The sequence below is a fragment of the Sesamum indicum genome, linkage group LG8, assembly GCF_026168435.1.
Source record: "Sesamum indicum cultivar Baizhima isolate 11 linkage group LG8, ASM2616843v1, whole genome shotgun sequence".
Lineage (NCBI taxonomy): Eukaryota > Viridiplantae > Streptophyta > Magnoliopsida > Lamiales > Pedaliaceae > Sesamum > Sesamum indicum.
Window position 1 is genome coordinate 16,501,025 of NC_142664.1, and position 15,953 is coordinate 16,516,977.

The window sequence follows — 15,953 nt, forward strand, 5'->3', positions numbered from 1 at the left end:
AAAAATAATTTTGAAAGAGAATATTTAAAATAGGAGAAAGAGAAAAAAATATTAATTAAGAACAAATAACTATTTAATAAATAGATTTTAGTACCAGTAGACAATGGAAAAATGTGAAAGTTAGTGGATGAAAAAAAAAAAATAACATATCAAAATTAAGAAAGACACCAGGGAGGCGCTCTCCTAATATATAACTAGTGTGTGTGGCACATCAAAATTAATTTAAAATATTAAGATATAATTATTACATTTTCAAATTATATATTTTAGTTAGTAAACAAAAAATATTGAAAAAATAGAAATTGTGAATAGTTATTTAGAGAAAAGTGGAGAAGACAAAAGGTGGAAGTTGAGGAAAAAAATGCTACAATAATTAAAAAAATAAAAATGACAGACCAAAAAATAGAGAGACACCAATTAAATGCTCTCCCTTAATATAAAGGTATAGATTAGTCAGATACGCACACTCGATGCGTGTGCAAACACAATAATATTTTTATTAAACTAATAATTTATTATGAAATGCAATTGAGTAAAATAAAAAAGAGAGAATAAATGGACGAAAAAAAATTCATATGTAAATAATCGAAAAATATGGATAAGTGGGATAATAAATGGAAAAAAAAAGTAGTTACTTGAATATGTAAAATAGAAAAACAAAATAAATAATAAATTTTAAAATAAAATAAAAATGACAGACCAAAAAATAGATAGCCACCGAAACCACCCTCTTCAGTTATATATAGTATATATTTCATATAACCATAGCATACTGAATTAAGATCGAAGTTGGCCACAATATGAGGTTTATTTTCTTTTTAAGATATTTAATGGAATTTTACGTACACTCTGACTTGTGTATTGATTTCACTCGATTACATTTTAATTTTTAATACCAATAGGTTAATTATAAGGATTTTGATCGACACATAAGATACAAACACAATTCTTCCTAATGCGTCCATGAAGTTTCATCTTTGTTTCACATTTAAAAAAAAAAGAATGATTGTGATAAGATTTTCTATAACCAAGGTGAAAAGTGATAATTATGGTCAACAAAAAGTAGACTTTTATATTCAACAAAATCAAAGGAAGTTGTTGGTGGGAGTCATAGTTGGCCTGGCTTTGGCATATCATCCTGTACACAGGGAAAATGGCGAGACCATTAAGTAGAGACAAGAACCAATTTTTCTGGTACTTGAGGAGATTGAAACCTACTCCTACAAATACTTGTGCAGCTGATTGAGAAAGAGCAAAAAATATCATCCAGAATGTTTTTGTATTTCCAAGGCTGTCTACTTCTCTTCAGTTCTTTTTACATCCATTTCAAGATTCAGATAAATCTGAGAAGTCCGGGTAAAGGAAAGCATTGATTGTGTCTGATTGGTGAGAGCATATACTCTTAACAAAGTCAGTCCGGAGAAGGCAATTCATGTACAACACAAAATACACATGAAAACATAACAGGAAAACTAACCCTTGGATGCCTGAAGTGCCGTCGTGGCTCACGAATCCTCCTATCAGTACGAGAGTGAATCCTCACCACTTTGGAGTGAACGACACATTTAACACAGTATTGCATCTTCACGTACAGCTTAGGAAGGTTATATGCTGTTTTGATACAAAAGCATACATTAGATCATCCACCTTCTATGCTCGATATATCAGAAACAAAAAATAGTAGGATGGAAGATTGATGAAACGTAAATATCACTCAAGAACACAGAAATGCTTACTATCAAAAGCATAGGCTTCCTGGAATCCCTTACAGCAGCTTGCTCAACTATGTTCCTCACACAAAAACACAGAAATGCTTACTATCAAAAGCACAGGCTTCCTGGAAATCCCTTACAGCTGCTTGCTCAACTATGTTCCTCACCAAAAACACAGAAATCCTTACTATCAAAAACATAGGCTTCCTGGACATCCCTTAAGCAGCTTGCTCAACTCGTTCCTCACCAAAAACCTCTTGATTGCCTTGTCCTATCAATAAACCATTCCTTTGTTTTATCAAATTCAACTATAACAACTACCGTTAGACAGAATTTGAATCCCACATGAATTATGAGAAAGCTATACATGGCCAGATCCTCAAATGCATTTAAGGGAATTTGGATTTATACTGGGAAATCATTTCTTGACCATAGAAACATATATTACATTGTGCATCTACGTAATGCACAATGCATATGGGTACTCATTATAACTTCCATGTGTATACACAATAAAAGCAGAATAATAAGGATGTCCAAACATGATAACATTATTTCAAACATCTCACAAGCTCTTATAAGAACGTTTTTTGGATATTATAAGGTACCAAATATGAATTTTAAAACCAATAGGACACCAGTCTAGTATAATCCAGCAGCATTGGAAATCAGAGGGCAAATCTGAGTCATGATAATTTATTCATTCACAATGAACTCTCCAACTCGAGATCCACAAAAATTTCCAAGACAAGACCAGCTCATACGGAACAGCGGATATATTTGCCATAAATACCACAAATGTGATCTAGATACAAAGTAAAGCATATATTCGCAACAAATTGTGTCCAAGTAAGCAACTAATGTACAACACAAAATACACATGAAAACTACGCACTTCTAATACAAAAAGATAGGTGCCATGCATGTAGTTTCTCAATAACCAAACATTATATTCTGAGTTCTCCAGCTGTTACTTTACCTTTCTTCTTCGTTCCCCTTGGTTTTCCGGCCTTACTCATTGGGAGGTGGAATCTTTGCGAGAGTGGTTTCGCTTCTCTTGTTTTTCTGTTGAACCCTCGGAAACACACAAATCCTGGATTTTTTGTAAGATGCATAGTTTCACGACTAGGTAAGATTTCAATTATGCTCTTGAATTATTGGCAAATTCATAATCACAACTTATTAATAACACATATATGGAAACAAAGGGTAATATAAGAAGAAAGGTTCGCAAAGACCAGTTAAATGTTTCAATATCATTTATGTCACGATCAAATCATTTATTTGTTTATGAACTAAGTAATCCTTGGAGATGTCATGTACAACGTACATACCTCTCCAGAAGCATTTCTGAACTTCTTGAGTTTTCATACCTGCATTTAGAGAAAGAAAAGAGATTTTCTGTAAACCGACTTTGAACCATCTATGAATTAAATTTAATCTCATTTTAAATGGAATACAGTTTTCACCTCTGCATATTGTTGATATGTTGCTTCCACAATACAGAGTCGTGCGTGGAAGGTGCCATATTGATTCCCTCGGAACTTCTATTGGAATTTCACTAGATTCATCATCAGCAAAAACCTTCTCACAAGGACAACCGTAAGCACGTAAAACAGATGCATAAGCTTAAGCTGAATCCCTTTTGTTGAACCATTATTTAATACAGCATCAGACAAAGCAACAGTCACCTCATTAGCTTGAAAATATGTTCCATTAAGTGGAAATATTCCCCTCATTGCTGTTCGGCTTGGCACCTGAACATAGTTGCATATCTCAATTTATATACTTAACTATTTTTTTGTGTAACAAGGAACAAAAGTAAACTCAAAGAATTTCTGACCAGAAATGTTCCATAAACTGTGTCTTCTTGAGATATATACTCATTCTTGTTGACATTTTCTGAATTACACAGTAAATGACAATAGGAAAGTAGCATTACCAAGACCAGCACTTACAGTCTTTCAACAATATCAGCCAGGACTGGATTGTGATAGTGTTACCTGGAGTCCATATGGCTAGTAGATACGGACACGAGTCCCTGGGTTCTCTTTCCTCTAGCTGCAGATCAAAGACTTGTGGTTAGCTATGTTCTTAAGGATCATGCCAAGTAAATTTAGTATCTCGGTGTGAAGCAACTACCCCTGCCAAAACATAGTGCGAGTCTGGAAGCACATAGCTGCAATTAATTATCAAAATAAGCAAATAAACATTAGAAGTTAACGGTTGAGTTTCTTTTAGTCACGAAGGAAGAAATTGAGCATATATACTTACACTTGATGCTGTGTCCTTAAATGGCTTAAATTCTTCAATTTAGGCACAAGGATGGATCCAGTTTCTGAGATCAGAACCATGAGAGTGTTGGACATTTCAGCTTCTTGAAGTGGGATATTCCTCTCATTGATGAACTTCTGCATATTTTCCTTCAACTTCTTATCATCAAGTCTAATTTGAGGAATTCCATCCAATCCAAAATCCTCAATATCCCTTTCAACAGGCTCCTTTGCATCCGTGTCTGCAACTTCAATCATCTGCACACACTTAGGAGAAAAACATTATGATTCTGGAAGGGACACAGTATGATGCTCTGAAGTTGGCCTCAAGAAGGGAACTATTACCATATGGCTTTCAGCTAATGCTGTGGGATCCCTTAAATTGGCATCGTCTTTCTTCTGTATATCTGGGAGGGAAGGCTGAGTGCTGCATCCATCGCATTCAATAAAGTGAATTTGTGTCGATCATTTTAGAATTATAGATGTCAGACAGATCAAATTTGTGCATTTTGAGCGAATGCACGATAATTTTGTCTACTTTGCTAAATCATTAACAACATAATCTTTACACTTCATTCTACTGAATAGCATTGGTTTTAAACAGTGTTGATCAGAAAGGCGCAAACCTTGCTATAAAACTTGCATAGTGCTTGCACTCTGCTCTCATGGGGCATGCATTGCAATTTGGGTTTCTCTTAGTGCAAAATACCTTCACAAAATTTACAATAAGATTCCTCCTAGGTATTTTGACAACTGAAAATTATTGTACTTTTTGCTTATACCTTCCCAATAGTGATCATCTGGCAATGTAGTTCATACCTGAACCACAAAATGCACCTTAGAACAACAAATCATGATTGATAAATATCTATTTAAATACATACAAACAAAAGATTGCCTGTTGAGTTGCATTTTCTTACAATATTGGATGATCAAGTTTGGATAGTCGTGGCCAAAGATACATTTGTATGGAGTTCACTTTTGGGTACCTAAATCAGTATTCCAAGTTGGTGTCGACTAGACTTTGCAAATCGATGGTAATTTCAGAAGATAGTTCTCACTCTTTCAAGAGGTGGAATTCTTGTCCTTCTGGAAGTGGTTGAAGAGGAACCCAACCGAGACGTACAGCCACTCGCCCAGCATTCGTGTCAATCTGATTGATCAAAATGTTACTTTCCTTATTTAGCAAAAGAGGAAGGTCTGCATAAAATATAAAATCTTACCGGGAATGCTTTATGTAGAAGTGTCAACAAATGGATGCACTCCACACTTTTCAGTCCTAGCCCACGTATGCTCAAGAGGTATTCTCTACCACCACAGACAAACATTGTAAAGAATTAAATACTTATATTTACAGAGTGTGCACCTATTTGTATTGACATATATGCTATTTTTCTACGCTAGTAAAAATAAAGTTAGATCATATGTAATGAGAAGCAAATACTTTGCTTTGTGAGGTGGAACATCTCGTATCCATTCCAAATCAATGCTTCCAAGATCCCTTTCCAAAGCGTTGAGGCAATTCTGCAAGAGAACTATCATAATTAGTTGTATTGTGCCTTAACATTTATGCTCATATTCTGCCAAACTATGTTTAAAAGGAAACCTTTATTCTTGTAGCCAAATTATTATTCATTCCTCTTTTCTTGATTGCTTCAGCAATGTCGTCAACTTCTGCCATCCTAACAGCATCCCAATCTAAAGCATCTAATGTACCGTACGTGTATGTTGTCTTTCCCCTGTCACCTTTGGGACAACTTTTCCACAAAGCATTCCAGTCGATTACATCATGTTCCTTCTTCATTCTTTTTCTTTTCGAATTTGTATTAGTCTTGAAACATATGTCTTCAGACTTCCGTTTCTTAACACTCTTGCTGCGAGAATTTACTCTAGTTGCCCCAACTGGATACTTGGCAGCAAGCGATATGAAGGCAGAGCTGCAACGGAAGTATAGAGTCAAGAAAAATGGAAAAATTTTGCAAAGCTAATCTTGGGTTTGAACTTACCTTGAAAGAGTGTCGCTCACATTTTGCGAGAGGTATGCCCCCACTATAGAATCCACCACGGAACCTTTCCAATGGGAAAAATGCATTTCACCTGAGAAATTCATCATTTTATCCTATAATGTTAATTGTCTCAGAAGTAATACATGTTTCTCAAGTGCATAATCGCAAACTGACTAGAGATAAAATAAACTAAGACAAGATGAACTAACACTGCACAAGAAGTACCTTGTATAAGTTGCATGATGGAAATGAATGATTTTACTTGATCGTATAACGATATCCTCTCCTTCTCCCATCTTTCTCTTTCCCATTCATCATCTTCTTCAAGGCCTTTAGAATCTTGATTATACATCAAGACTTTCCATTCTCTCACTGTCTTTTCATCAAGATCGACTTTCGGTATTGATTGCATTTTAGGCCTGAGACGAACTAAACATTTTTTACTTTTGCTGCACACTAGAGATTTCGTATTTTGTTTTCTACTTCTTGGATGCTTTGAAATCATAAGAACTGGTATGGCCATCTTTTTCAGAACACTTTTCTTCGGCCCTGCACCATGTAGGAAGTACAAAAAACAATTAGGATACATGTTAAAATAATATAGACTTGACTAATAATCACATAAAGGGTAAAACAAATTCCATGTCACTATTACTTAACAGAACTTCAAGAAGCAACATTATACACCTTCTTTGCACATTTGTGTTGATGGACAGCAGCATACTAGTTTCTTTTCTTCGCTCGTGTTGGTTTTCTCAACGTGCTTTCCAACCTGTTTTCTCCTATGATAAACAAGAAACAGCTTTCTCACCACCTGTTTCCTCCTCCTTTGATAAACAAGAAGCTCCGTTCTGACCGCCTGTTTCCTCCTCCTTTGATAAACAAGAAGCTCCTTTCTGACCGCCTGTTTCCTCCTCCTTTGATAAACAAGAAGCTCCTTTCTGACCGCCTGTTTCCTCCTCCTTTGATAAACAAGAAGCTCCTTTCTGACCGCCGGTTTCCTCCTCCTTTGATAAACAAGAAGCTCCTTTCTGACCGCTGGTTTCCTCCTCCTTTGATAAACAAGAAGCTCCTTTCTGAGCTGTTTCCTACAATAAACAAGGACATCCTGCCTTTTCGTCCTATGATAAACAAGGACATCCTGCATGCAGCCAAATTTATTTTCAGTTATTTTTACAGCATGTTCCTGCTCTTCAATCGACCAAACAGAAACGTCAGAGGCTGATTTGTCATCAATGTTATGGCAGACGTCCTCATGATTTGCATCAATCATCAAATCACTCTGTCCCTTTCTTTTAACCATTTCCATCTCATCATTTAGTGATCTCTGACAGGATTTCTTGTCAGGTTCTTTACAATCATAAGTAAATTGTTCTGTTTCCAGATTGGACGATTTGCCAGAGACGCGTAGTACTTGAAGCACATCTTCAGGTTGCTCAGTTTGACATTTAGGATGCTTTGTAGTTACAGTGCCCGGAGAATTGGGTGCCAGAATATCGTCTGGTTGAACATAAAAAAAATCCACTTTAGGTGCCAGATTCCCTGTTCCACGTCTCATGATCAGCATCTTGTCGATTCCTGCGTCATATTTTCTGCTTCTTTTTCCAAAAACAGGGCCCTCGGGGGTTTTTATGTCTGTGAAAATGTTAGTATCACCTTTTTCACTCCCCAAGCACGAAATTTCATCTTTGTTTTCATCATCAGGAAACCCAAAAATGCTGCCTACTTTTGCCAAATGGGTTCCTGGTGATGAAGTTTTGTTTTTCTTTAATTAAAATTTATAAGGAGACAAGAGTTGTGGATCCTGTTCCAGTAAGAGAAATTAACATTTTAAGCTGAATTTTGAGTGACTAACCATCATTGTTCATGTAATCTTTTGGCTCGTGCTTGCATTTCCCCCATTTTCTTTTGTACCCTATAAACACAAAAGGCAAAAGGCGTCAATAATTTACACTGAAAACGGTCATATTAGCATGGTCGGTGTCAACTTGTGATTGCATGCTGCTTAAAGTTTACATAGAACAGGAGAAATTCCTCTATGAACAAGATAATCTTACTCTTCGAAAAGTCGCGAGATGACTCCACCCGCGCCGGGGTTTCTACTAAACTAATGCTCTCGTCTGAACTCCTCCTCATTTTTCCACTGCTATATTCTCAATTTTTGCTTCTTACACTCACCTTAAAGACAAGATCACAAGAATCGATAAGTAACCTTAAACTAGTACATGCAATAGCTAATTTGTACTGAACACAAAAATCTTTTCCAAGAACTGATTTTGCATGCATGTCTCAAGTAAGACAGTGAAGGCTACATCGAACAAACAAAACCACACATATAGAACACAGATCATTCGCATTAGCAGCAAAAAGGTCACAAACATGAAAAAAAATCTCAAAAAACTTTACCATCTTAGAAGGAAAAAATGGAGAGGAGAAAGCTTTCTTTTTGGGAAGAAGAAGAAGAAAAATGGAGAGAAGAAGGGAAGAAGAAAATGGAGAGAAGAAATCTGACTTTGCCCTTTGACTTGGAGCAGTCTCTGCAGATTATACTATTTTCAATTAGCTCACCGAGGTTTCCCCAAATTTATAAATCTCTCTAATCATTTAAAACATTATAAATACATTATAATATTTGATAAAATTATATAATTTTTTAATTAATTAATAAAATTATCAATTTTATCCGTACGATATTTTTTTCTTTTCTTTAAAAAAATTAAAAAATTAGACTGATGGATGGAAAAAATTAAAAAAATTATCAATTTAATCTATAAAAAATTAAAAAAAAAATTAAACAATAAATAAAAATATAGTTTTTAATTCACAAGGCATTTTGACCGTTCACCGTGAAAAAATGGATGAAATCTTAACGGATTGAGCTAATTGGTAGACTACCGTTAAAATTAGGGGATATTCTTAATTATGGTAAATCTCAAGAGAGTTCGTTGTAATTTATTTTTGTAAAAAAAAAAAAAATCTCCAATTTATCCACTTTTCCCAAAACGTATAAGTACAACATATTTGGCATGTGGTTGATTTTTTTTAAGAACTGTACGGAAATCCAATCACACGTCTATTGTACTTGTCATATTATTTGTTCAGGTCCGGCTAAATCTAATTTGAGATAGAAATTCCCAAAATTTAATTTAGTGCGAGGATTGTACAATTAATTATGATATAATTGATTAAAGAAAATATAATTAATTACATTTAGACTCCTTCTAAAATGAGAAATTACACTTTTCTCCAAAAAATTTTAAAATAACACTTACATCTCCTCCAAAAAATTTTCATTTATATTGACCTCCTTCCATTATGCTTGAACAAAAAATATTGATATTAGCCAAAAAGTAGATAAAATTTTTATTTCATTGCTCATTCCATATCCTGCTGTAGTATTTGTATATTTATAAATATATGTAAAGTGAAAAGAGTGTAAATGTAATAAAATATACTCACAAATTATAGCAAATGGATATAAAGTAGTCATGTGAATGAAAAAAACTAGTTAGTTTTTGTACTTTTTCTTAACTTCCTATATATTGAGTGAAAGCTTCTTTCCTATTTATGAAGTGAAGTTAATATTATTGTTCCATCTATTTTTTAAGAATTTCTTGTTCGAGTACCCTTCTAGTGCTTCAGGAAATATATGAAACAATAGTGTTCATCTCAACCAATATATAGGAAGGAAAAAAAAGTACAAAAGTCTGACTAGTTTTTTCATCCATAAATGGCTACTTATTGTCCAATGTTTATAATTCGAGAATAATATTTTATTATAATTATACCTTTTTAACTTTATATATATTATATTTATCCTTGTATAAGAATATTACTTAAAAAATATTAAATGAAGGATAAAATTAGAAATTTATATAATTATTTTTTTAATATTTTTCATTTGAATCCTGATGGAAGGGTGTCAAATGTAAACAAAATATTTTAGCCAAAATATGTTTAAATATGATCCATTAAGAAAATGATCAACTGAAAAGTTTATGGTATTCAAATCTCATAAATGCGACCTTAGCCAACAAAGCTCAACTCATACATGTTGATGTGTACCAGGAATTTGGCAACACCACAAGGGTTGAAGGATTTTCAAGAAAAATTCTAAAATTATTGAGACTAACCCTGCAAAATAGAGGTTAACACTCGAATACTTAGGTTAGTAACAAATTAAAGAAGAAATAAAAAAAAAAAACTTGAAATAAAGTGAGAGTGATAAATATTGTTGGAATGCAAAATATATGCTTGAAATATCCTGAAAATCGAGGCACAATGATGCAAGAAAGTGAGAGTTTGAGAATAAGTGTTGATGCTGAATCTTGTCCCCAGAAACGTACACAAGACCTTTATTTATACGCTTATATAGAGTTGGATATAAGGTCAAAGTTTCATGCGCCATTAGAAAGCTCTTTGATTCAGCTTTCATCCGGAACAAACTGTTGCTGATTTGGATAAGTATTGAGCGGGATACATGAGTTGGACTAAATCCTATCAAATCTCCCTATAATTTTGGAAATTGGTTATTCTTAGATCTTCCAGCTCATTACTTACCGATTTACCTAGCACCACCTAGAGATAATTTTAGGGTGACATATACAAATGTGTTGGCAAGCTATATGACGTATTCTCTCAACTGTATAATGACGTGTCCGGCTGATATGGGCTTATTTCTTGGGCCTGCCAGTTCAATAAAGCAGCAGGTAAGCCTATGGGCCACTATTCGGATTGCTCATGGGTTTTTATCCATCCTGCTGATGGGTTCTTAGTCGACTGGGCTATTATGCCTAACTTGTGGGCTTGATCCAATAATTTTAAGGGGCATCATCACTCCCCCCACTCTAGGAATGCAAGCCGTAGAGTAGGAATGCTGGAATAGGTAAGATGTCCTGCAAAAAGTAGAAAAAATTTCCTGCTCATCAGCAGGATGAATCCTGTTAAGCTTCTAGAGTAATGCTGAGTGGCTGAAGAACTCTTCGCCAAAGAGTATTATAAGTTCTTGCTCCTGCAGGGCAGCACAAATGCTTGGCTGAAAAAATACTCAATTAATTAACAATGTTCCCTCTTTTTTGCTGTAAAAACTTGAATTTTAAATTTGTATCTATAAAAACAAGAGATAACCATTAATTTCTAATGATTTCTAAGAAGAATGAGAAGGGTCTCCCTAAAAGTTCGCACATTCATAGGGAGAAACGGAAGTCAGCTAGAGTCTTGAGTCTATTCCATAATAAATCATATATATATGAGGAATTTACCCTTTGTTTTTACCATGCACATTCTAAGGTAAAAAGAAATCTTTTCTCCCCTAACTTATTCACATCTGAAATTAGGGGAATATCTAACTCTTCGATTTCGCAGGTTTCAGTCTTTTCCCTATTATCATCTCGTTGTATTTCCATCTCTAGGTAAATCTCCTGCTCTTATTGAAAAAAGTTTTAATCAAGTCTGGAGAAGGGTTAGATGAACGAGCAATAAAAAATTTCATGATTGATCTCGCACCTCTTTTTGATACTTCCAACTCGGACCCTTCTCCACGAAACTTGACCCAAAAGCAGGTCTATACCCATGCATTGTATAGTAAATTTTCTAAGCGTAATAATATCTACAAGTTAGTATGAAAGGGAACAAACTTTATTTAATAAAACCGTGTAAAACAACTAAATTTTGAACGTTCTCATAATTCCACCAAACTTGGCCCAAGCGTAGGTCTAAATCCATGCATTTTTATGGTAAAGTTTTTAACCATAATTATAACTACATGTTAGTATGAAAGGAAAACAAACTTTGTTTAATAAAACATAGGTCTAAACCCTACATTGCAAAATGGCGAGGTCATTGTTCGACCAACTTTGGATGCTATCCGTGATTGGTCCCGGTGATGAAAATCGACGGCCGTTGTGTATTTTCTAGAGATATAACCATATTTTCATCATTTGAAAGAATTTGTCTCATCGATTTGGTTGGTATTATGAGAGGTCACGGGCACCAAAAATGAATTTTTCTTTTTCTAGTTCAAATCAATTGCTGATATGGAAGATTTTATTGAAGGTGGACCATGGTTGTTCCAGGATCAACCCATTGTATTTTAGAAATGGGAGCTAGGCATGGCGATCCGAAAACTCAAGCACACCCAGGTTCCGGTCTGGATCAAATTAAGGCACCTTCCCGTGGAGCTTTGGACAACGGAAGGGTTAAGCACAGTGGCAAGTGGAGTGGGGAAGCCACTATATTCACATGCAATCACGAGATCATGCACAAGACTGGATTTTGATCGTGTGTGTGTGATGCTAGACATTAGTTCGAAACTGTCAAAGCACATTATTATCATGACCCCTGGACGAGGAAGGGGTGTAATCGCGCAAAGTTGATGTCGAGTATGAATGGGTTCCTCCAAAATGTATGGGATGTATGAGTTTGGGTCACTCGGTTAAGGATTGTATGCTGACTAGTCCGGCGTAACCTCATAAGCCATCGGTTACCGTTTATGTTCCTAAGGCTACTACCTCCAGCACGTCAAGACCTTCAAGGGAGGAGGGTACTTCACGACAGACACAAGGTCCTCCATTTGAACCGTCTCGGCCTCCGAGGGAGGGGGAGGCCCCACAGCCATCAGAAGCACGTGATAGACCCACCTGAAGTGGGGATGCGGTACACAAAGATAATGGTAAGGCACTAGTCAATTATAATATATTTGATGCTTTACATCTCCTTTATGACACAGATGATATTCCACGAGGTCCTAAGCCAAGCAACCCTGAGAATGGCTATGTTGAACGCAACAATGTGGAATGTTTGTGGTCTGAATAAAAGGGACCATCAGCTAGCAGTGAAGGATCTCGTTGCTTATTTTATGTTACATTTTCTTGGTCTTCTTGAAACATGAGTTCGCATGAGTAATATTCCTTGTATTCAATCTTCATTATTACCTCATCGGAAATGGCTTGTGGATTATGTTTCGGTGGGTAACCCTATCTGGCTTGCATGGAACGATGATTTTATTGATGTTGATGTGCTGGATTTGGTTCCTCAATATACACACTGATCTGTTAGTATTAGAGGAATCCATGAGTCTGTTCATATTACTATTATCTATGGAGCTAATGAATTGACCGATCGCCGTGATTTATGGGGTTGTTTGAGGATGCTTGCCACTCAGTTTGCAGATAGCCTGTGGCTAGTTAAGGGTAATTTTTGTAGCACCCTATAGGTACTAGTGCTATATCTTCCCTAAAAGTCATACTTGAAGTAATCGATGTGTTTCTGTATATAAATGCACATAATCATCTAATCAATATGCATAAGTAACCCCAATGTCATAACAGGCATAATCAACCCACAACATTATATATACATGTCAAACACCACAAGGTGATCCATTACAAGTAATCCCCACTCTTTTCCGTTCTCATTATACAAACAAAATGTGATTTGTATTTTAACTGACAATGAGGAGAAAATCGCATACTGGCCCGACCTGCCTGAATATGGTGTTTAGACCTTGCCTTCGACAGGCAGACACCTCAAAGTTTCTCTTGAAAGAAAATGTCAGCAGAGGGATGAACCTGCCACTCAATAAGTAAATAACCAGCCCTATCTATATATGTATATCAAATACAGCCCAAGTAGGATAAGTAGGCAACATGCATGAAATACAGTCAATTTAATTCCAACATAATCAGCTGTATTACACCACATAGCTATCTCACAATAAGATTATCAAGTAAACTTCATTTTCCCTAGTTTGCTTACCAGAAAGTGATATCGTATTTTTTCCGTCAACTCAATCGCACCGTTATATAAATGCAAGTGAATCCCCTTGACAGCCGGCTCATCAATCTCATTTCGCATCATAGCTCCTTTATATCGCAGCATCGCTCTTTTCATATCACAGCATCGCTCTTTCCATATCATATTTTTTTTCATATCGCAGCATTTCTTTCTCATATCGCATCATAGCTCTTTTCATTTCATTTCACCTTACATGCTTTTCAACACATCAAGGGGGTATTTATACCACAATTATATTCAATTTCCACCATTCCCTCATTTCCACATATCACCATTTTTATAAGCAACTAGTAACGTAAAATCATATATCAATAAATTCTCATTCCAGATATCCACAACACATCAAACAACAAACATAATATTTCAACGTATTTCCTCATTCCACGTACACAATACCAATCAAATCAAATCATCCATCACTCATATATTTTCAGATAAATCAATGTCAGCATGAACCACAAATTTATATATCAGTAATACCACAAATAAGTTGAACGTATATAGATAATACTAATTATTTGCTTACCTAGACTTCACAACGCTTTTGTCTACTCAATCAATAATTGTCAGTCCTTTCACCTTACACCCTTATCCTATAATGAGTTACACCACACAATTAATATATCGAGAATATCGTAATTTCTTTAAGTATAATATTAAATACTATTCGTACAATTTTTAATAATTCTTTAATATTTCATTTCTATTAAAATATAAATCTTTGTTCTAGTTCTTCTTAATAACTAGACACTCTAGGCCTCATAAAGACATTTATAATTTATCAAGTAATTCATAGGAATTCATTTAACCAAATCACTTATATATTTATAACTATCATTTTTAATAACATCCTTAGATTAAGTTATCATTAAAAACCTCATTTTTCTTCTTTAATAACATATTATTTCTTAAATATAATTTTTGAAATATTTCTACGAATTTTCTATCAATCCCTTGCTACTATATAATTTAATTAAATAATAATACATAGAATTGCGTATTTGGTTAATAATTCCAATGGAATTGTATAAATTAGCTATAGCAATATACAAATCTAATAAATTTAACAATCTAATTAATGAACGATATCATTTTTATATCCGATTTGATGTTGAATTCGACACTATTTTAAATAGTCAAACTCATAATATCTTTGTATAATTTAATTATATATAATTAATTTTTAACAACATAGTAAAATTAAAAAAATTATAAAATTAATATTGTATTAATTTAAAAAATTATAATTAAGTGTACAAATATAATAGTGTAAATTTTTGTACCATTGTAAAAAATACAAGAAGTATACATTTATTCCTGGCAACCCGGTACCGGCGCATCTGATTATATTGAAGAATTTCTTTGTTGCGCTTGTTGTCGTGCACGTGTTTGCGCCCAATCCATCTCGTTGTGAATCTGTGTTGTTTGATTTCGGCCATGGTGCGAAGAGATGCGAATAGTAGCATCGTTGACCAACTCAAATACCGGTACATCCCAATAATCTTCGTAATGCACAGGTTCAAATGACCTAGAATATATATTCTTATAAGCAATTATATCGTAATAATCCTTCACCATTGATGCAGCATTAATCATGAATGCAGCACATACCATTTGCGCGTGACTGGAAGGAATACCAAATTGAGTCCATTTGCCGCAAGAACATTCTCGATTCGCAATTTTGACAACATGGGTGTTGACTCCATGTGCACTGTGACGTCTTATAACAACTGAGGCAGACTGTTGGAACTGATAGTATTTGGTGACGGTATGCTCAACAAAATTTTAATGCCAATGTGTGAACATCCTATGTGCAAAATTCGTCCACAGTTGGTTGTTGGCCAACATTACAGAACTTCTCGCTAACCTCTCACAGAAATAATGGACATTTCACTGAAACATCATCTCAGCAATTGCTGTCAACGGTAGGTGGCGAGCGCCTTTCAATACTCTATATATGTATTCCGACATATTTTTCGTCAGAATTCTGCATCGCCATCCACCGTCATGAGATGCTGTCCATTTTTCCTTGTCGATCCTATCTAACCACTGAAACGCATCTAGTTTCTGGCTCTTTATCTCCTCCATAATGCGATTGAATTTTCTGATCTGATATTCAGAGCCAGCTTTCCAACAAAGATCCTTCAACACAATATTTTTTTATTTAC

At 34.9% G+C, this 15,953-nt stretch overlaps 1 protein-coding gene across 1 annotated transcript; it reads right to left on the bottom strand.

Moving 5' to 3' along the window:
- Positions 1-1,153: 1,153 nt before the first annotated feature.
- On the bottom strand, positions 1,154-7,705 carry LOC105179852 (DNA glycosylase/AP lyase ROS1-like). The gene is made up of 21 exons (XM_088883173.1): positions 6,679-7,705; positions 6,217-6,540; positions 5,992-6,082; positions 5,592-5,922; positions 5,430-5,509; positions 5,209-5,293; positions 5,047-5,138; positions 4,906-4,974; positions 4,768-4,804; positions 4,612-4,694; positions 4,331-4,412; positions 3,987-4,243; positions 3,855-3,891; positions 3,716-3,773; positions 3,556-3,614; positions 3,404-3,469; positions 3,182-3,296; positions 3,047-3,085; positions 2,692-2,805; positions 1,737-1,983; positions 1,154-1,611 (listed from the first exon to the last, which is right to left on the bottom strand). Exons 1-20 carry the CDS (start codon positions 7,556-7,558, stop codon positions 1,931-1,933), a joined length of 2,952 nt encoding a protein of 983 aa, XP_088739299.1. The 5' UTR covers positions 7,559-7,705; the 3' UTR covers positions 1,154-1,611; positions 1,737-1,930.
- Positions 7,706-15,953: the final 8,248 nt, after the last annotated feature.

Bases quoted from the DNA above. Each gene is read 5' to 3' on its own strand.
- LOC105179852 (XM_088883173.1), bottom strand. From the start codon at position 7,558: ATGCTGATCATGAGACGTGGAACAGGGAATCTGGCACCTAAAGTGGAT. The intron at 5,510-5,591 runs GTTTCCTTTTAA...GTTCTCTTGCAG, and splicing joins ATTTGGCTACAAGAATAAAG to AATTGCCTCAACGCTTTGGA. The intron at 5,139-5,208 runs GTAAGATTTTAT...TTGATCAATCAG, and splicing joins TTCTACATAAAGCATTCCCG to ATTGACACGAATGCTGGGCG.